Source organism: Microcebus murinus, chromosome X (genome assembly GCF_040939455.1).
Source record: "Microcebus murinus isolate Inina chromosome X, M.murinus_Inina_mat1.0, whole genome shotgun sequence".
Lineage (NCBI taxonomy): Eukaryota > Metazoa > Chordata > Mammalia > Primates > Cheirogaleidae > Microcebus > Microcebus murinus.
In genome coordinates, this window is record NC_134136.1 from 64,096,695 (window position 1) to 64,117,873 (window position 21,179).

The window sequence follows — 21,179 nt, forward strand, 5'->3', positions numbered from 1 at the left end:
AGAAAATTTTCTGTTCATTTCCATTGCCCATTTTCTTAATGGGGTTGTTTGATTTTTGTTGTTGTTGTTAATTCTTTTGAGCTCTAGATAGAGTCTTGTTATCAGACCTTTATTGGAAGTGTAGAGAGCAAATATTTTCTCCCACTCTGTAGGTTGTCTATTTGCTTTAATGATAGTTTCCTTGGCTGTGCAGAAACTTTTTAATTTGATCAGGTCCCGTTTGTTTATTTTTGTTGCTGCAGTGATTGATTTCGGGGGGGCGGGGGGTTCTTCTTCAAGAATTCTTTGCCTAGGCCAATGTCTGAGAGGGTTTTCCCAACCTCTTCTTCTAGGATTCTTAAGGTTTCATGCCTTAGGTTTATTTTTTTGTTTGTTTGTTTTACTTTTTATTTATTTTGAGACAGAGTCTCACTTTGTTGCCCAGGCTAGAGTGAGTGCCATGGCGTCAGCCTAGCTCACAGCAACCTCAAACTCCTTGGCTCAAGCAATCCTCCTGCTTCAGCCTCCCGAGTAGGTGGGACTACAGGCATGTGCCACCATGCCCGACCAATTTCATATATATATATATATATATATATATAATTAGTTGGCCAATTAATTTCTTTCTATTTATAGTAGAGATGGGGTCTCGCTCTTGCTCAAGCTGGATTCGAACTCCTGACCTCGAGCAATCCACCCGCCTTGGCCTCCCAGAGTGCCAGGATTGCAGGCGTGAGCCACCGCGCCTGTCCCATGCCTTAGGTTTAAATATGTTATCCATTTTGAGTGGATTTTTGTGAGAGGTGAGAGGTAGGTATCCTGATTCAATCTTCTGCACATAGCTATCCAATTTCCCCAGCACCATTTATTAAAGAGAGATTCTTTTCCCCGTTGTATATTTTTGTCTGCTTTATCAAAGATTAGGTTACTGTATGCAGATGGTTTCATCTCTGGAATCTCAGTTCTATTCCAAATGTCAACGCTTCTGTTCTTGTGCCAATCCCAGGCTGATTTAATTATTATTGCTTTATAGTACAGCTTGAAGTTAGGAAGACTAATGCCTCCCAGTTTGTTCTTTTTACTGAAGATTGCTTTGGCTATACGAGGTATTTTCTGGTTCCATACAAAGTGCAGAATTATTTTTCCTAGATCTGTAAAGAATGATGGTGGTACTTTGATGAGGATTGCATTAATTCTGTAGATGACTTTAGGTAATATTGACATTTTAACGATATTGATCCTACCAATCCATGAACAAGGTAGATTTTTCCATCTGTTTACATCTTCTACAATTTCTTTTTTTAGTGTTTCATAGTTCTCCTTGTATAAGTCTTTCATATCTTTCATTAAATATATTCCTAGATATTTTTCTTTGGGGCTATAGTGAAAGGTATTGTGTTTGAGTTTCAGTTTGACGGTTCTTGGCATATATGAATACCTCTGATTTGTGTACATTGATTTTGTAACCTGAGACTTTATCAAATTCATTTATCAAGTCTAGGAGTCTCTTGGAAGAATCCATGGAGTTTTCTAGGTATCATATCATCAGCAAAGAGTAGTGGTTTTCTTTTTTAGAGATGGGGTCTGGCTATATTGCCCGGGCTGGTCTTCAACTCCTGGCCTCAAGCAATCCTCCTACCTTGGCCTCCCAAAGTGTGGAAATATAGGCGTGAGCCACTATACCCAGCAAAAATCATTTAAATTCATTTGTGGTACTGGGTTGAAAAAATTAAAAAATTAAAAATAAAAAAATCATTTAGACATGTCTGTGTGGGTCTATGTCTCAGTTCTCTATTCTGTTCTATTGATCCATGGCCTATAACTCCACAAATACCACATTGTCTTGATTAGAGGAGTTATATATTAAGGTTTAATAACAAGTAGAGTGATTCCTCCTACTTTATTCTTTTTTAATTTGTTTTAGGTATTTTAGGGCCTATGCCTTTCCATACAATTTTCCAAATAAACTTGTATATGTCTTCTGTATCAATTGATATGATATTATTTTCTTCCTTAGTCTATTGATATGGTAAATTATATTAATTGGTCTTTGAATTTTGAACCAGTCTTGCATTACTAGAATAAATCTCTAAATCTGTTTTAGTCAAGGTTCCCCAGAGAGACAGAAACAATAGGATACACATAGAAAAAAATATATGAGAAGGAGTTTATTAGGGGAATCAGCTCACTCGATTATGGAAGCTGAGAAGTCCCACAGTAGGCCGTCTGTAAGCTAGAGAACAAGGGAAGCCAGAGGTGTGGATCAGACTAAGTCTGAAGGCCTCAGAACTGGAAAAGCCAATGGTGTAACTTTTAGTCTGAGGACCAAGGCATGATGTTAGGTTTTGTCAGTAAAGGATCTTGATGAGACATCACAGGAGGATGTGGTTTTGCTTCCTGCTTCCAGTATGCTTGCTTGGCAGGCTCTTGCAGCATGTGATCCTCTAGCCTGGGCAGCTTCTCCAGCTCTGGCTTCTGCAATGGGGGTATGTCTCCAGGCTCGGGCCCCTGTAGTGCTTTCAGCTTCCCCAGAAATCCCCTTGAGCAGTACCTCTCATGAGATACCTCCCTGGGAACAGATTTCTCCAGCATCCTAGGTGATAGATTTCCAGCAAGTTCTGCCAATGTGGCACCACAGTGACTTCTTTACCATTCAATAAGTCATGGCCATGTCCCTCAAACAAGGTATAGATTTTGGCCCTGGGGTGGGGGTGGAGCTATTCCTTGGGTCCTCTATCATAGCTCTGGAGGAGTTTTCCTTGGATCCTCTATCCCAGCCCTAGGAATAGCAGTCATATATTATTATTTTATCTGTTATTCTATTAGTATATCTAATATTCCTATATTCTTTAGAGTTTTCTTTACTACCTACTAGGTAATCCCTTTTTACTTTTACCCATTAAATAATTCTTTATACCAAACCCTTTCTGTTGAAAGTACTACGTGGTTTCTCTCTCCTGATTGAACCTAGACTGATACTCAATTGGTACCTAGACAAGATCCTACAGAGAAGCACACAGAGACAGACCCACAAAAATAGGATTTGGGGAGTGGTTTGTTCATGCCTTTGGACTTGAACAGGTACTCCTTGCCCTGTGGAAATGGGATGCCAGTAATCCCTGGCATTCAAGAGCATCACAACAATCAAGCTATCACCTGTGGTACATAAAGTGCCAATGGAATAACATGTTTTGGGAGCCTAAGTGACTGCTGCATTTAACTGTTACAGCAGTAATGATGAGCAGAAAGACTGTGGTGTTGGCTAAATTCTTTTGAGTTCACTTGACCATTTACAAAGAAAAAAATTACAAGCTCAGGTCCATTAACTCAGCTCAAGTCACAGTCTGAGAATCAGAGGGCTTCCATGACAGCCCCCCAGAAAACTCTTATTTCTTGTATTCAAACAGCTGGCATTGCTGAAAATCAACTGTGCAGGACGCTGCATCACAGTAACAGCTGAATTCAGTCTTACCAAGTCTCGCATGTGGAAGTTGGGGCTTTGACTGATAAGGAATAGGATCCTGGAACTTGGAATAAAGACATCTGTATGGACCCAAATGAAACTGACCCTCTTAAACCCCCCAATCATTCTGAACCTCCCCAACCAGTTGAAGAACTTTGCCCTCCAATGTCTATAGAAATAGCCTTCCTCTGCTTAAAAGCTGTATGATAACCTTGTCTGGGGCGGATTACTTGAAGGGGGGTGCTATTCTCCTCAAAATCCACCACAAATACCTCCAATTGTCATTAAACCCATAACTAAGGTCAGATCTCAACGTGTTGCAGGAAGCCAGTTACACGCTACAACCCAGGAAGAAATAGCTTATAGAACAAATGAGGAGAGTGGATAGGCAAAATATGGAAAGGGCATACCAGGGAATACTATAGCTGTAGTTAGAAGCAATGGACTAGGCTGGGAGTGGTGGCTCAGGCCTGTAATCCTAGTACTCTGGGAGGCCCAGGCAGGAAGATCACTTGAGCCCAGGCGTTTGAGATTGCTGTGAGCTAGGCTGAGGCCAACAGCACTCTAGCCCGGGCAACAGAGCGAGACTCTGTCTTGGAACAGAACGAGATATAAAACACAATACCATGCCACTATGTAAATTAAAAATATATGCATATAAAATATCAATATATATTCAATAAGAACACATGCAAACAAAAGGATATACATTAAATTCATTAAAATGGTTGCCAGTGGTGGGCAAATGAATGGGAATAGGAATGGGGATAAAAAGTGAAAGTAAAATGAGAAGGGCTCTGTGTGTACTAATCACAATAATATACAAAAAAATTGAGTAGTGTGACTAACTCAGGAGAAAAAGGAAGAAACTCAGCTTGTAGCAAGGACATTCAGTCCTTGACAAGATGCTGATCTAAACATAAATGCTGGCTCCTTCCCCCAATGCCAGCCCTGAAGATGACACACAAAAAGAAAGTTGATGCATCATAATAAAATCTAATACTTATGCAGCATTATAATATTCAGGAACTATTAACTCATTTAATCTTCCCAGTAGATGCTATGAGATAAATACTATTATTATTCCAATTTTATAGATGAGAAAACAAGTATAGAAAGGTTAAGTAACTTGCCCAAAGTTACACAGCCAGTAAAGCTGAAACTAGAATTTGAACTTAGTCTAGATAGAACTGAGAAACATTTAGAGAGACAGGAGAGAGGAGGTGTGGGGTGGGGACAGAGCTCAGGGAAGAGTAGCATAAATGGAAGAGGAGACACCATGGACAGAGGAGAGGCTGGGGGAGAAATTTCTAATTGTGCCCTTTCTCCCCCAGCACTGCATTGGGAAAGTCATCTCCCACCTCATCACAGCAATGCCAAGCCAGCTGGAAGTGGGTTCCATCGAGGCAACACTGGAGCCCAGTTGGAATTGGGAGCATATCACATGTGCAGGTACACGGGCCACACTGAAACCTCAACTCTACACCTTAAGCTAGTAAATACAACCTACACTCTCAAGGCAAGGCAAGCCATCCTTGAAGAATCTGGTTATCCCAAGAGGAGAAACCTACAGAAATTAACATCAGGATGTCTTAGTCCATTTTCTGAACTGAAAACCTGGGTAATTTATGAAGAAAAGGAACTTACTTCTTACAGTTCTGAATGCTGAGAAGTCCAAGGTCGAGGAGCCACATCTGGTGAGAGCCTTCTTGCTTGCAGGGACTCTCTGCAGAGTCCTGAGGCGGCACAGAGAATCACATGGCGAGGGGGTTGAGCATGCTAGCTTGGGTCTCTCTTCCTCTTCTTATAAAGCCACCAGTCCCACTTCCATGATAACCCTTTAATCCATTAACCCACTAATCCATTCATGAGGGCAGAGCCCTCAGGATACAATCACCTTTTTTTTCTATCCTAAATGAGAAATGCTTGAATTTTAGGCATTTATTGAAAATTCATACATGCCATATAAACGAACTAAACTACTTAGCTGGTGGTACACCAAATTGCCACAAAAGCTGTCTTCTGACTGGAGACAATCACCTCTTAAAGGCCCTGCTTCTCAATATGCCATGATGGGGATTAGGTTTCAAAATGAGTTTCAGAGGGGACAAACATTCAAACCATAGCACAGGGGTTCTCCAACAAACAGCACCCACAGTGATGCTCAAAGTCAAAAAGCACTCGGAGCTTATGAACATGTTAATCCTCTACTCTTATAATCATGAGCACAGAGCCAAAAATTTCCAATCATTTGAGGAAAGCCCCTAACAAGAAGTCTAAAGTAGAAAAAAATAGCAGCAACAGTAACTTCAAGGGGAAAAACCCACTCTGCAGGAAGAAAACTTTAAAAAATTAATATCTTTAGAGAGCTTACTATAAAACTATAGTAATCAAGATAAGGATAGACATTAATTTTTTTTTTTTTTTGAGACAGAGTCTCACTACGGTGCCTGGGCTAGAGTGCCATGGCATCAGCCTAGCTCATAACAACCTCAAACTCCTGGGCTCAAGCATTCCTCCTGCCTCAGCTTCCTGGGTAGCTTGGACTACAGGCATGCGCCACCATACCCGGCTAATTTTATATATATATATATATATATATATATATATATTAGTTGTCCAGCTAATTTCTATTTTTTTAGTAGAGTCAGGGTCTTGCTCTTGCTCAGGCTGGTCTCGAACTCCTGAGCTCAGACCATCCACCCGCCTCGGCCTCCCAAAGTGCTAGGATAAAGATAGATATTACTGATCAATTTTTTTTTTAAAGTGCAGTAATGGACCCAGATATATATGGCTCCTACTAAGATACTGAGGTGATTCAATGAAAGGGTAGTATTTTCAACAAAAAATGCTGGAACAAATAAATATTTGTGACCAGGCATGGTGGCTCACGCCTGTAATCCTAGCACTGTGGGAGGCCGACGCGGGTGGATGGTCTGAGCTCAGGAGTTCGAAACCAGCCTGAGCAAGAGTAAGACTCCGTCTCTACTAAAAATAGAAAGAAATTAATTGGCTAACTAAAAATATATAGAAAAAACTTAGTCGGGCATGGTGGTGCATGCTTGTACTCCGAGCAACTCGGGAGGCTGAAACAGGAAGATCACCTGAGCCCAGGAGTTTGAGGTTGCTGTGAGCTACGCTGATGCCACAGTGCTGTAACAGAGTGAGACTCTGTCTCAAAACTAAATAAATAAATATTTGTATTTGAAAAAATGAATTTCAACTCCTACCTTTCACCATAAAAAATTCAAAATGGATTATAGTCCTAATACAAACATTAAAACTACAAAACTTGTAGAAGATAGGAAAAAACATTCACGACCATGGAGTAGGCAATTTTGATAGGTCACAGAAAGCAAGAACCATGAAATTTTTTTTAAAAGTTAGACTTCCATTTGTTCATCAAAAAATACAAAAAAAATAAATAGGCGAGACACAGACTGGAGAAGATATTCATAACACATGTATCTGACAACTTATATCCAGAATACATAAAAAAATTATATATTTATAAAATAGGCAATCTAGGCCATGCGTGGCAGCTCATGCCTGTAATCCTAGCACTCTGGGAGGCCAAGGTGGGTGGATGGTCTGAGCTCAGGAGTTTGAAACCAGCCTGAGCAAGAGCAAGACCCCATCTCTACTAAAAAAAATAGAAAGAAATTAGCTGGACAACTAAATATATATATATATATATATATATATATATATATAAATTAGCCAGGCATGGTGGTGCATGCCTGTAGGCACAGCTACTTGGGAGGCTCAGGCAAAAGGATCACTTGAGGAGTGATCCTTAAGAAGTCTGAGGTTGCTATGAGCTATGCTGATGCCACTGTACTCTAGCCCAGGCATTAGAGTGAGACCCTGTCTCAAAAAAATATAAAATAGGCAATCCAAGTTTTAAAATGGACAAAACCTTAAAAGATGCTTTGTGAAAGAAACTATACACATGGTTAATAAGCACATGAGAAACTATCCAGTATTTAGTGCAATGTGGGATACTGGATTGGATCCTGGAAATGGAAATAGGACAGTACTAGAAAACTTATGAAATCTGAATAAAGTCTAGAGTTTAGTTAATAGTGTGTGCCACGGTTACTCTCTTCGTTTTCACAAATATACCATAGTTATGTAAGAGATTAAAATTAGAGGAAACTGGGTAAATTATATACAGGAACTCTACTCTTTGCAACTTTTTTGGAAACTTAAAATTATCCCAAAGTTAAGTTTTTTAAAAAGTGCTCAGCATAATTTGTCATCAGGGAAATGCAAATTCAAATCACAGTACTATTTCACCCACTAAAATGGTTAAAATGAAACTGATCAACAACAGCAAATGTTGGCTGGAAAGGATGTTGTGAAGCAATAAGAATTCTCATAAATTGCTAATGAGGGCATAAAATGGTACGACCACTTTGGGAAAACTATTTGACAGTTTCTTAAAAAATTAAATTAAACATACAGTAGGTACTTGAATAACGTCGTTTCACTAATTTTGTTATAACATTGGTAAGAAAAAAGCCAATTCCCAGCTGGGGCCACTGTGTGGAGTTTGCATGCTCTACTACCCATGTCTGTATGAGTTTTATCTGGGTCCTCCCATTGCCTCCCAAAGATGTGCCTGTTAGGTTAATTGGTATGTCTACATTGTCCCAGTCTGTGTGTATGCAGGTGCCCTGTGATGGGATGGTGTCTAGGCCATGGTCAGTTCCCACCTTGTGCCCAGAGTTGCTGATATAGGCTCAAGCCTCTTGAGATCCTGAACTGGAATAACTGTAAATTTATTTCAATGTTTAATATTAGAAATGTTTTTATCTTCATTTAGAAGCTTGGTGATATTCTTGCAACCAGAAACATGCTGTAGGAACCTGACTCTTATATTAGTTAGCCTATGGTAAAATTGGTTTTGTTATGTGTCATTTAGCTTAAAATCAGTTTCCCAGAACTTACTGAGAATTTACTGTGTATCATCTACCTTATCACTCCATTAATTCCACCTTGATGTTTATTCAAAAGAAATGAAGATATATGTCTAGGACTTGAACAAGAGTATTCATAGAAGTATTATTCACAATAGCCAAAAACTGGAAATAGCCATCTATAAACTGGTATTTCATACTCTGCAACAAAAATATGCAGGTAAGATGTATGAATTTAAAAAACATGCTAAAAGCAGCTGGACATACAAAACACATTGATGTAGGATTCAATTTACATAAAATAGTCAAATATGCAAAAATATCCTATGATAGAAACCAGGTGTTGCTTCTCTGGTGTTGGGAGGTGGGCTATTGACTGGGAAGGGGTACATGTAAAGTTCCTGGAAAGGTGTCCTGTGACTTTATGTGCCTAAGCATTTTTCAAGACTGATCAAACAGTACACTTCAAATCTGTGCATTTCACTATAAATATAGTTCCTATCTTTTTTAAAAAAAATGCTACTCATTAATCCTCAGCGAATAATTTAAATGACACACATTCACCAGATGGCCAAACTTAAAAACATGAAGTACTAATGAGGGGGTGGAGTAACCCAAACTCAACACTGCTGGTAAGTAAAATATTACTATTTTGGAAAACACGTCTGGCAGTTTCTCATAAAACTATATACATCTACCCTATGATCCAGCAATTCCATGTTTTCATCTCTTTAGTAATTACATATACATAAAGACTTGTACAAAAACATTTATTAGCAACTTTATCCTTAATAACCCAAAAGTAGAAAAGACCCAGGTTCTCATCAATAGCTAACTACTATACTCATACTCAGCAATAAAAAGAACTACAGGGCTGGGCGCAGTGGCTCACTTATAATCCTAGCACTTTGGGAGGCCAAGGCGCTCAAGGTCAGGAGTTTGAAACCAGTCTGAGCAAGAGCAATACCCCGTGTCTCTACTAAAAATAGAAATTGGCCAACTAAAAAACATATACAAAAAATTAGCCAGGCATGTACGCAGAAAGATTGCTTGAGCTCAGCAGTTTGAGGCCGATGTCACGGCACTATAGCCCAGGGCAAGAGACTGTCCCCCCCCCCAAAAAAATAATTACTGATTTGTACATGGCTAAATCTCAAGAACTTTGCTGCACTACAAACTAACACAGGCTCCATACATTATATTTATTTGTTCTAGAAACAGGCAATCTGCAAAAATCAGGAAAAAAAGGCATCTCCGAAGAATGAGCCGGAATCACCTGGGAAGGGTCACATGGTAACTTTCTGGGGTGAGGGTGAAATTCTATCTTGACAGAGTACATGCACTTAATAATTCATGGAATGGTACACTTGAGGCTGGGCACAGAGGATCACACCTGTAAGCCTAGCAATCTAGGAGGCTGAGGAGGAAGGATCCCTTGACCTCAGGAGTTCAAGACCAGCCTAAGACCCCATCACTACTAAACATAGAAAAATTAGCTGGGTGTGGTAGAGCAAAAGTTTGTAGTCCCAGCTACTTGGGAGGCTGAGGCAGGAGGATCACTTGAGTCTAGGAGCCTGAGGTTGTTGTGAGCTAGGCTGACGCCACGGCACTCTAGCCTGGACAACACAGTGAGACTGTCTCAAAAAGTGCAGAGAAAGCCCCAGGTATTATTCTGTAAATAGCTTCAGCTCCACAGAAAGTCATAAATCTGTACATCCCATCAATTCTTTATAAGTTGTACATACCAGTATACTTCCTGAAAAATATTTTCAACTTCCTTATGAATTAGCTCAGTATTTATGGACTTTTAAGGTAAAATTTAAATCTGAAATGTTGAAATACTATTTGAGACAGTCTCCCTGCCACAGGGTACAGTGGCATCATAGCTCATGGCAATCTCAAACTCCTTGGCTCAAGCGATCCTCCTGCCTCAGCCTCCCAAGTAGCTGGGACTATAGGCATGCACCACCATGCCCGGCTAATTTTTTCTACATTTTTTTAGTTGGCCAATTAATTTCTATTTTTGGTAGAGATGGGGTCTTGCTCAGGCTGGTTTCGAACTCCTGACCTTGAGCGATCTGCCCGTCTCGGCCTCCCAGAGTGCTAGGATTTACAGGCATGAGCCACCACGACAGGCCTTCTCTGCACTCTTTAATGCTCGGCTGCATTCCTTTGCCATGTGATAAGTTGTTCAACTGGCTACATAACCAAAATGCAATCTCCTGTTTTAGGTGCAAATGAACACCAATTAGATGTATATAGGATAGAGAGTAGAGTAGAAAAACTGAAAATCATGAACACAGAAGCACGTATCTTAACAGCACTGCTGAAGAACTTTGTCCAAAGTGTTTGGGATCCCCTGGCACAAGTGAATTGTTATTGACTACCTGTTTTCCAAGAGTTAAACAGGAAATAGTGTTACAATAGATTCCTGGTATTTTAGCCTCTAGTTCTGAGATGTGATTTGCTCCCATTTAATTTTTAGAGTTATTAAATGAAATCATCTGAATTATCCATGATACTCACTCCCCAAAAAAGGAGACCTAGTAACAAAGTCACTTCAATGACTCTAGACATTCCCTCACAACTGATTAAGTGCCAGGAGTACATCAGAGCAACTATGTGGGGAGGGGGACACATGAAAAAAAAAAAAAACACTTTGAAGCTTTAAGAAATCACTGCCACAAAAAGATGTTAAAGTTTTATTAAGCTTCAATACAAAACATTCCAAAATGAAGTGATCTGTAATTCCTAAGTTCTATGCTCAACTACCAGTTAAACAAGGAAAACATTTCTGTATCATTCTGTTTCCTTTACAACCAGTATAAAGCCAGAAGAATCAAGAGCGATTCTTTTTTCACAAGCCTGCTAGGTCAGTAAACTATTTGTCCAGCAAGTACCTGGTCAGCATACTCCTTACTTTGAGTTTGGAATTCACATTTACTATTTAATCTTTCTATTCTACACTATTTTAAGGCTAAACAAAATCTCAAGAGCCAAAATGTCCTCACAGAAGCATTAATCCAAGTAATCAGAGTATGAAAGGACTGAACTAAGACAGCCAAGGAAGTGCAATAACTGTATGAATTTGGTCAATACCCTCATGGTCTGGGATTAGAAAAGTCTGTCAAATGAGGGTTAAAATTTCTGGATTATTTTCCCCAATTGCAAATGTTAAACATGATAGTTGTGGCATAATTACCACACACACACAAATCTTGTAAGTTGAGTTAGCTCCTCTAACCCAACAATTCAAATCTGTTGCCTTTGAGAACACTGGCAATTATACTATTGGCTCTCATTTTCAAAGTAATAAACTGAAGTTGTATCATAATTTGTTTCCAAGATTGGGAGGTGGGAGGGTAAAGTAGGGTTACAAAGCAATACAGTAAAACAAAGATAAGTGGCCTAGTTTTGTTTCCAGTTTTAAGTGTGCTTTCTATCTTAGCAAGATTTCTAGCTGTTATTTGTTTCCAGAAGTCACTCCCTCTTAGTTTTGTTCTACAACTAAACCCTGTTTCTGGATAAACTATCAAAATGTTTCACTTGCTGAAAATCAAGACACTTTACTGGATAAGGCCACTTATGTCCATCATTTTTCTAATTCAACTTAAGTTCTAAACTGTAGAGTTGCCCCTATGACTTTAGCTAAACAAAATTAAAGCCAAAACTGTGAAATCTATGAAGAATCACAAGAACTCCCTGACTATCTTCACTTACCAATTTCCTTAATTGCTTCCCTTTCTCCATTTGGTCAATTACTTATTTTAAGTAACTACCACTCCCTAGTTAAGAGTGTTAATCAACACTGAGGCCCTCTTCAGATCCACAGGAACCCTTGAAGGCAAAATCTATTGCCTGCACCAAACCAATTCTGACAGCACTGGTTATGCAACTGTTGTGACTTAACGACAAATCAGCGTTCTTCTGCTTCAACAACTCTGTAAAATGAAAATCATGAGATCAGGTTACAAGGTCTTTGGTTCTATAACTGCAAAGTAGTCCCCCCACCTATTCTTTAGATATACTTTATTACTTTAACTCACAACATAAGCATTTTCTTTAAAATTCAAGCTCTAAAAACCAACCATTAATACCTGTTGTACCATCAGCTTGCTAGTATTAAAATTACATATTATATATGTCAAAATTAGGTTATTCAAACAGGGAACTTACAGTCACAGCTACATCATTAACTCTCCACTTATAATCAATCTGTATTGTGGCTGGGCAAATGAGCAGGCACTGGTATGTTCTTTCATAAAATGCATGAGAGGAAGCTAAAACTTCCCCAGTTTGCTCCTATATCATAACTATACAGCTCCTTTCAAGAGAACACTTGCAGCCAGGCGCAATGCCTCAGCCTGTTATCCTAGCACTCTAGGAGGCTGAGGAAGGAGGATTGCTTGAGCTCAGGAGTTCAAGACCAGTTTAAAAGAGTGAGGGTCCACCTCTACTAAAAATGGAAAAAAAAATAGCCAGGAATGGTGGCATGTGCCTGTAGTCCAAGCTACTCAGGAGGCTTAGGTAGGAGGATCACATGAGCCCAGGAGTTTGAAGTTGCAGGGAGCTATGATGATACCTCTGGCACCCTAGCCAGGGTGACAGAAACTGTCTCAAAAAAAGAAAAAAAGGACACTTGCATATGAACAGCAATTAACAAGTTTTACTGGCTCAAAAACAGCTAAGTATATTACATGAATGAACCACTCTAACATGAAGTGAGGATAAGAAATAACTCATCAACATTACAGCTATACAGAGTGGCAAAATTATAAACTTACCTTAGCATTTGATTTCTCTCGCTGCCAGCTTTATCTGCTGTGAATAAATCAGCACTCCATGACCATAATGACCATAATCCTCAACCTGCAAAAGTTAAATAGATGAAAACTAGTTATCTCTCTTAAGGAAATTCTTTACAACTTGCCTATAACTGCCTTCTTTTCCAGAAAGAAAAGGCAAGTTCAGACTTGCAGCTTAATATATTTCATGTTCTACTACTTCTCTTAAGTGGTGGAAGATTCACTGGCTTGGGATGGACTGGAATGGCTTAAATGGTTAAGTTGCATGGCTTATGGATTCTCATTCTGTTCCAATGGTGCACTGCCACGTTAAATCCATAAGTTGAACGGACAAAACTTATTTGAAGGAATAAGTGCAGTATAAGGATTTTTAGTTGGAGGTCTTCAAGTTTACTATATTCAAGAGCATCTTTTTCAACTTCATGGCTGGACCTGGGTCATGCTGCCTCAGGTTTTGCTTTTTAAAGACCACTTGCAATAGATTTTCTCCATACAGTGTAGTTTCATAGAACTAAAAACAAGTCAGGCATCCAACTAAATGTCAAGTTTGTAATGGCTTACAGGGGTAAAGAGGGGACCCCAATCTTAAGCCATTTTCTATATTGACTAAAAAACTAATATCAAAAAAATGTTAAAACGTATGAAGCATGTTTAAAGGTCTTCATCAAAAATACTTAAAAAAAAAATACCCCCTCCCAAGCCCCAGATTGCTATTGGATAACAACAGCTGTATTAAGGCCTTTAAGTGTCATACATGCTTAAAAAAAAAAATCCAAGTGTTGAATTTGGAGGACTTCTAATATGCTATTGAACATCTGCTTTTCCAAAAGTTTTTTTTTTTTTTAATCTAGAAGGCATTTCCATTGCCATGAGGTACAGTTATGTTTCACTGTACTATGAGGAAGGCTTAAGTGTTCAATTTCGACTTAGACGGAAAAACTAGTTTGCTTTGCTTACCATCTTTGCTGTTTCACAGGCATTTGATGCTTTAAATCTGATGTGGAATGCTGATAGATTCACTTTTTAGAAGTCATAAGCCTTTAGGAAGTTGGAGATAACTTCATTGCTTATCTATTTTCTCCTTTGCAATCAAGCTGTTCCTTTAAAAGTGAGACACTACAGAGTTGCAAAAATTTGAAACAGTAAGAGCAAGCACCCTTTGCAGCTTCATGGTTGGTTTTGGCCAAAATTTTTATTTAGTATTCTGTAGTTGTTTAACACACACTTAAATGGTTTTACTGGGGGAGGGGAAAGGGGAGGTTCTTGCAGATTCCCAAGGAAATGTCAGAAAGGCAAAATATGGCCAGCATTATCCATTTGTTTTGGGTTTACTGGGTGAACAGCACTTTCCTTACATAGGCATTTGATCTCAGGTTTTTCATACTGAGAACATTTTGATTTCAGTTTGAAGACACCCTGAAATCCTAGAAGTAGCATACCCAACCACCCTCTAATAGCTACTTGTTTGTATAGGCAGAACGATTCATCTCTCCATTTTAGATGGCTAGATGTTTGTGGAAGATCTCAGAATTGCTTGCCTCATTTTACTGGGAAAAATCAGATAGGAAGTGGCCTTTAGGGACACTTTTACTTGGAAAATTACAACACTAGTACAACAAGTCTTACACATTTAACATTTGCTTGTTGAAAGCAATGTCATAAAGTCAAATAAAATTAAACATGTTTTACTTTTTTCCTCACAAGAACATAAAAATTATGGAGGGGAACTTAACAGGAAATTTTAAAAAGGTAACACAATTTTTCCTTTTAGTAGTCCTTGGGTAGTTATGATAATAGTTTCCACTTTTTGTTTGTTTCTTTGAACAGGGATTTTGGTCCAAAGTTTTGTTTGTTTCTAGTATCTGCTTCTGCCTCCCCCTCTATCAGATCGGCTTCCTCCACGGCCACCACCTCTTGGTGCTCCGCGGCTTGAACTGCTGTAGGAATCACGTGGAGGAGGGTACCCCCTTTCCATAGAAGGGGGAAGCCCTCTTTCTTGTCTGCCAACCCGATCACGACCACTTGAGTAGAGATCACTTCGGCTGCTTGAGTAACTGTCTCGACTTCCACCATATCCGTCACGTGAGCTGCTGTAATCATCATAGCGACTGCTTCCACCATAAGATGGCGGGGGCCCTCGTGTAGGTGGAGCACTACGTGAGTTACCTGCAGGGTCAATGGTCAGGTAATATGGCAACACTATAAATTGTATATATACAACATTTAAATCTGAATTTACAGAATTTTTGTATTAAAATTTTACTTTCTCAACTGGGAGGTTTTAAACTCTGCCATTGCTGGCCATAATAGGGATTTGCTCATCTGCTGAGATACGGAAATGGATTGATTTTAATGTTTGAAAAGACTGAAGACGGTGTGTATTTCAAGAGGATATTCCAGACAGCTTGTTATTTTATAGTAGACACTCAGCCACTTTCCAGTGATAAGTTGCAATTTTGAACTGTAGATTTTCCTTCATATTGCAATGGTAAATATTTGATCTTGTTAATAAAATTTTTAAATTGTATTTTCACTGTTGGGGGAAAACACATAAGGCTGCCAATTTAAGCAAGCAAAATCCCCTCCAAAGCAAGCAAACAGCCTCAAAAAAAAAAAAAAAACTTAGAAAAAAAAAACAAAAGCCCCTCACAAAATTAGGAAAAGCCCAGCTGATAAAGTTACACCCCTTAAAAAGCAAGCAAACATCCCTTTAAAAGCAAGCACCACGCAGCCTAATAAACTGGCTCATGAACCTAAAAACTCAAGCTGGTGATATTCAAGACCCTTAACCAGTATCTTACCATAACTCTCATATGAATCTCTGTAGGAACCTCCACTTGGATGATCTGAATAGTCACGATCACGACCATATCCATCTCTATCACTAAATTAAAAGGAAAATCTTTAAGTTTCAGAGTACCAATTTTCACAGCAATTTCTTTTAAAACAGTCAAACCATGGAAGCAAAGTCACTTACCTATAGCCTCTTGATGGATAGTCATCACGTGAACTGGAATGACCATAATCACGGTAAGTATAATCTCGTGGTGGTGGTGCATAATCTCTGGTATCACGAGAACTTGGGTAATCTCTGCTTGAATAGCTACAGAAACAAAAGCAATTTGTTTCATGTTTTTCAGGAGCTTTTCTTCAGCTTTAATTATTAATGGATAAGAAGCTACACTTTTCTTTTACCTGTCTTTAGTAGAATATCCATCATCTCTTGGGGACAAATAAACATCTCTACGAGAGGGCAGGGGTTCCCTTCGAGGTGGGCCTCCATAACTATCTCTTCCACGTGATACAGGAGCTTAAGAAAAATAAATCATTTTTAAACATAGGCAGAGAAAAGTGAAAATGTGTATTTATACTCATGCTACAAAAAAGGTAGTGATTCAACCAGACATGACAATATGTAGCTAGATCAATAAATGTTCTTCTCTAGAATTTCTTGTTCACACCCAAAATTCACGTGGAGTCTATGGTCACGTTTTAAGCAAGATATTTAGAATTCACCTCTCAATTCTTTCTTGTGTTATGTTGGTGGCAATAGATTATTATACATGAAACATTTACCTCTTCCTCCCATTCCACTGCTGCTGCGAACTGGTCCTGAAGGGGCAGATCTTTTAGGAGGAGGACCCCCACTTCGTGGTGGTGGCCCTCTTTTTACTGGGAGTGGTCCCCTGGAAGAACTCATGTTAAAATCCATGGAATAGCCACCATCATCTACATTAGAATAGAAAGAAAATGTTAATACCCACAAGAATAAAAAAGACTTTAAAAGTTCCATTTTCTTGATCAAGAATATGACTATGGTTTATTGGAAAGTCTAGTTTTCACCTGTACAAGACTGAGCGTAAGTAGCAGTCACATAGACTGAGGAAATAAAAACAGAAAGGCAGTCTTGAAGTTACTTCAAAAAATACCAATTGTTTTATTTTCACATGCCCAACATCTATACCTATCAAAATTTTTTCATTTTTCCTTATGGAATGAATTGCTTGGACAAAGTATATTGTCTACTACTTAAACTGTAATTTAACTTAAGATGCCTTTTATGCTTTTAAGTCATAATCACTTAGGTAAGTGTTCAATTTCAAAAGCTACAGCCTTTCAACAAAGAATTAACCAAAGCATACACCAGTGAGTTTGCAGTCCATAAGTTACACACCAAGCCCAAAGTCCACCTAAGCCATTACCCATGTGCCCTCCCCGTGAGGGAGGTCCCCTGGTTCCTCCACTTCCTCCTCTTCCACCCCTAAGACCTCTTGGAGGGCCTCTGCTTCTTGGAGGTGGAGGTGGTCCACGTCTACCACTTTCAAATGATGGTTTGGTGGCTTGTTCCACTTTGATGGCTTTTCCATCTAAAGACTAAAAAGAATAAAAATACAGATGGTTAAATTATGTCAAGATTTTAAAAGAACTTGTAGATCAACTATGCACGATGACACAAATAGGTCCTTCAAAATACAATCAGAGGTAAATGTTGCTCACCAATTAGCCAAAAAATTGCTAATAATAGTTTGTATAAATAAGGCTTTTCCATTTACTTTAAATCTTAACCTTTAATTATGATATTGATGATCTGAATAAAAACATTAAGGTGGGGACAGGTAGGGTGGCTCACACCTATAATCTTAGCACTCTGAGAGGCAAGGCAGGAGGATTGATGGCTTGAGCTCAGGAGTTCGAGATCAGCCTGAGCAAGAGCAAGACCCCATCTCTAAAAAAAAAAAAGAAAGAAAGAAAAAAAAAAACAGTAAGGTGGATCCACTGCACTGCTGTTCAGTAAAATTTAAAATAGGGCCAGGAAGATATCAACTTGTTATAAAAACTAATAACCAAAGATAAAAACCAAGTTATCAAATTATGGTTTATGGACGCCAAGATAAAATAAAAATTCAAGAGCTGCCCTACTCTAGAGTTGGGCAACATGTGCCATTTTATGCACTAGAAAACACAGTATCATTCATCGTGCAATCTCACCTTTCCATTCATGTCTCGGGCTGCATCCTTAGCATCTGCTGGGCTTTCAAAGGTGACAAAAGCAAATCCTCTTGATTTGTTGGTTTCTCTGTCTTTCATTAAGAGTACTAAAAAGTAGTGTAAAAAGATAAAAAAGCATTACTCTAGTTCAATTGAAATAGCCCAAGCAGATCTGTAAAGAGAAAGCTCAGAACTTCTTAGAGGACAATACGTTATCATATCATATGATCAGTGCAATCAAATTCATCATAGCTTATCTTTTAATTATAATATCCACCTATACTTTCAGATAACGCACCTTCCACTATTCGTCCATATTTGCCAAATACCGCTTCAAGGGCTTTCTCATTTGTTTCTGTATTAAGCCCACCAATGAAGAGCTTTCCTGGGCGATCTGCTTCAACCATTTTTTTCCCCGGTGAGTCTACTGAAAAGAAAACAGTATTACCTCCCTGGAAAAAAATTCCTCAAGTTTATCAGACACATTTACTGTGGTGCATTTTTTTCAGGTTTCACCAAAACCATTATTTTTTTTGTTTTTTTTAATTTTATTAATATTGCTTATTTATCAATTTTTTCTTGTATTTTACTTTTCACATAAAAAGCTTAAACCATTATTTCTTAATACCTAAAGACACCCATAATAAACATTCCTAAAGTCAGCCACAGTAGGAAACCAATGTAAATTAAGTAGTTTAGTGACAGCACAATTTACATTAAACTAGTTAAAAGAGCCAACTTAGCTTTTATCATTAACCCTAATCCCCCTTAGGTGGTCTTCATCAATTAGCACCTACTCAACATTTGAAAAAGCAAACTTTAGTCTTAATCCTCTGTTTTTGTTGCCTTTTAAAGATGCAAATCTTATCCACATCCCCAACACTGGGGTTTTAAAAGGCGACCAACCCACTCAAGGTTACTGGCCAAATGCTCGACCAAACTCTCTTTTCCTCATTAGGATTCTCTAGTCAATCTAAGCAGAAATCTTCAGTTTGAGCCAACTTATGCCTCCTCCTCCTCCTCACTAGCCGCCGCCCCACCGAAAATGTTACTATCTGACTAAAAAAATAAAAACAAAGTGTCAACTTCGTTTCCTACCAAATAGTGGAACGTGGACGCGCATACTCAAACACTCAACACTCCATGACTGCAGTGGAACCTAATTAAAACTCGTCATTAAAAACCGCGTGTAAAAGACAAAATGGCGACTCTTGGATTCAGCCCAGAACCACGGACACCGGTCAGGGGACTAACTTCCACCGCCAACACTAGCTGGGAAAATTCAAAGAGCGTCCTTTGCAGGGCCACCAATGAAGTAGGAGCCCGCAGCCTGCATAAAAGTCCACTTGCCCATCATTAGCGCCAGCGCCAACCCAATGCAGGTAACGCGGTGGCGCGGTCGCTCCTCATACCGCTCCAGTCTACAAAGCCCCGACCTCTGCCACCACTCCCGCAAGCTACAGCCAAACTTTCTCGAGAGGCATACAACCTAACAGACCTCCAAGTCTGTTTGCCTTCGGCCCTCTCAGCTTTATTTAAATAGGTCGGCCCCTTTGGGTTCTTAAAATGGCGCCCGCCACCCCCATCTCCAGGGAGATAATCCCTAGTCCTAACGTTCAGAGTGTACGGAAAACGGACTGAGGCAAGAACACACGTACCGGAGGCGCGACGATGGTTTCAAGCTCCTACGAGCTCGCTGACAGAGATTCCTAGCAGCTCAGCACGAGCGGCGGCTGCCGGGCCCAAGGACGGAACACAGAAGCCGCTAGCACTACTGCGCAACGAGGGCGAACAAAGGAGACAGCAAACTTTATACTGCCCGGGAACGAGGCTGAAGGACCCGGATGGAAACGGAGCTTAGAATTTGAAACGCGAAGGGAGGGGGAGTTGTTCCCAGTCTCCCCATTGGCTGTCTTCTCTGTCATTCACTCTTAGCTCCTCCCTCTTTCCCGGGCCGTCAGCGTTCTGGTCGGCGCCCATTTCTAACCGTTCTCCCTACCCCCACCCGTTCTTTACAAACGCGCTTTTTTGCTTTCCGCTAAAATGGTGCACAGGCTTCGTTTAATAAAGAACTGAAATTTATTGAGAATTCATTCTAGTGGGCTAGGCTTTCGGTGCAAAACTTTACTTTTACTTTTCCATTAACTCTTTTAATTCTCAAACCAACGTGATGAAGGTAGATACTTTTATGCTAATTTTGCAGCAATGGAAAACAAAGAAGTTTAGATAATAACGATATATTTTTCCAGAATTTTCTTTAACAAAAATTTTTAGTGGGTGGAGGAAATTCTGACATGAAAATGTCAAGTGAGAAAAAAACGTACAAAACATCATGCAGATAGTTCATCTAGAACAATTACTGAGCACCTACTAAATGGCAGGCCACAAGATACTACTTAGGACAAGCAAGACAAGGATAAGGCGCTTCGTGGGTAAGGCTGCCAGATTTAGCAAATTAAAATACAGGACGCTCATTTAAGTTTGAATTTCAGATAACAAATACTTTTTTTAGTATAAGTATGTCCCAAATCTCATATACAAAAGATTTATTCGTTGTTTATCTGAAATTCAAATTTAACTGGGTATTCTGTATTTTATCTGCTCATGCTACAGGTTGGGGGGAAAATTACAAAAAAAAATTTTTAACTTTAATTTCTTTAACAATTAAAGAAACTAGATACAATTAGCAAATAAAATAAGTCATGTTGTGATTACCTCCAGGAGGGAAGTAAACTAGGTGCTTCAATGGACAGTATCAGGGAGACCAAATTTGATTTAGACGTTAGGGAAGGTCTATCTACAGTGGTCACTTTGGAGAGTAGAGCTGAAGGGAGAGAAGAAACCAGCAGTGGGAACAGCTGAGGGAAAAGCCTTTCAGGAAAAGAATAGGACACTAAGTACAAAGTAGAGGAGAAAAGCTTGACATCTATAGAGGGGCAGAAAGAGGGCCAGGGTGACAGGAATTTAAGGGGCATGAAATGAGAGAGGTAAGGTAGGTGGGACCTTTTGAGTCCATTAAAA

At 39.3% G+C, this 21,179-nt stretch overlaps 1 protein-coding gene and 1 non-coding gene across 4 annotated transcripts; both read right to left on the reverse strand.

Annotated features, from left to right (window-relative positions):
• Positions 1 to 11,052: 11,052 nt before the first annotated feature.
• Positions 11,053 to 19,990, reverse strand: RBMX (RNA binding motif protein X-linked). 3 transcript variants are annotated; one of them, XR_012916005.1, is made up of 10 exons: positions 19,817 to 19,990; positions 18,457 to 18,582; positions 18,159 to 18,265; positions 17,372 to 17,543; positions 16,746 to 16,898; positions 16,365 to 16,479; positions 16,147 to 16,272; positions 15,971 to 16,053; positions 13,149 to 13,233; positions 11,053 to 12,305 (listed from the first exon to the last, which is right to left on the reverse strand). XR_012916005.1 is itself a non-coding variant. In XM_075999458.1 (9 exons), exons 2-9 carry the CDS (start codon positions 18,563 to 18,565, stop codon positions 15,025 to 15,027), a joined length of 1,176 nt encoding a protein of 391 aa, XP_075855573.1. In that variant the 5' UTR covers positions 18,566 to 18,582; positions 19,817 to 19,990; the 3' UTR covers positions 14,328 to 15,024. The 3 variants fall into 3 exon arrangements, 2 of the variants coding, with proteins under 2 accessions (XP_075855573.1, XP_020140556.2); XM_075999458.1 differs by lacking the exons at positions 11,053 to 12,305; positions 13,149 to 13,233 and adding an exon at positions 14,328 to 15,335; XM_020284967.2 differs by lacking the exons at positions 11,053 to 12,305; positions 13,149 to 13,233 and adding an exon at positions 14,328 to 15,335 and having other exon boundaries at positions 18,457 to 18,585.
• On the reverse strand, positions 18,342 to 18,411 carry LOC142866108 (small nucleolar RNA SNORD61). Its single transcript, XR_012916170.1, has one exon. It is a non-coding gene; the product is annotated as a small nucleolar RNA SNORD61 (small nucleolar RNA).
• Positions 19,991 to 21,179: the final 1,189 nt, after the last annotated feature.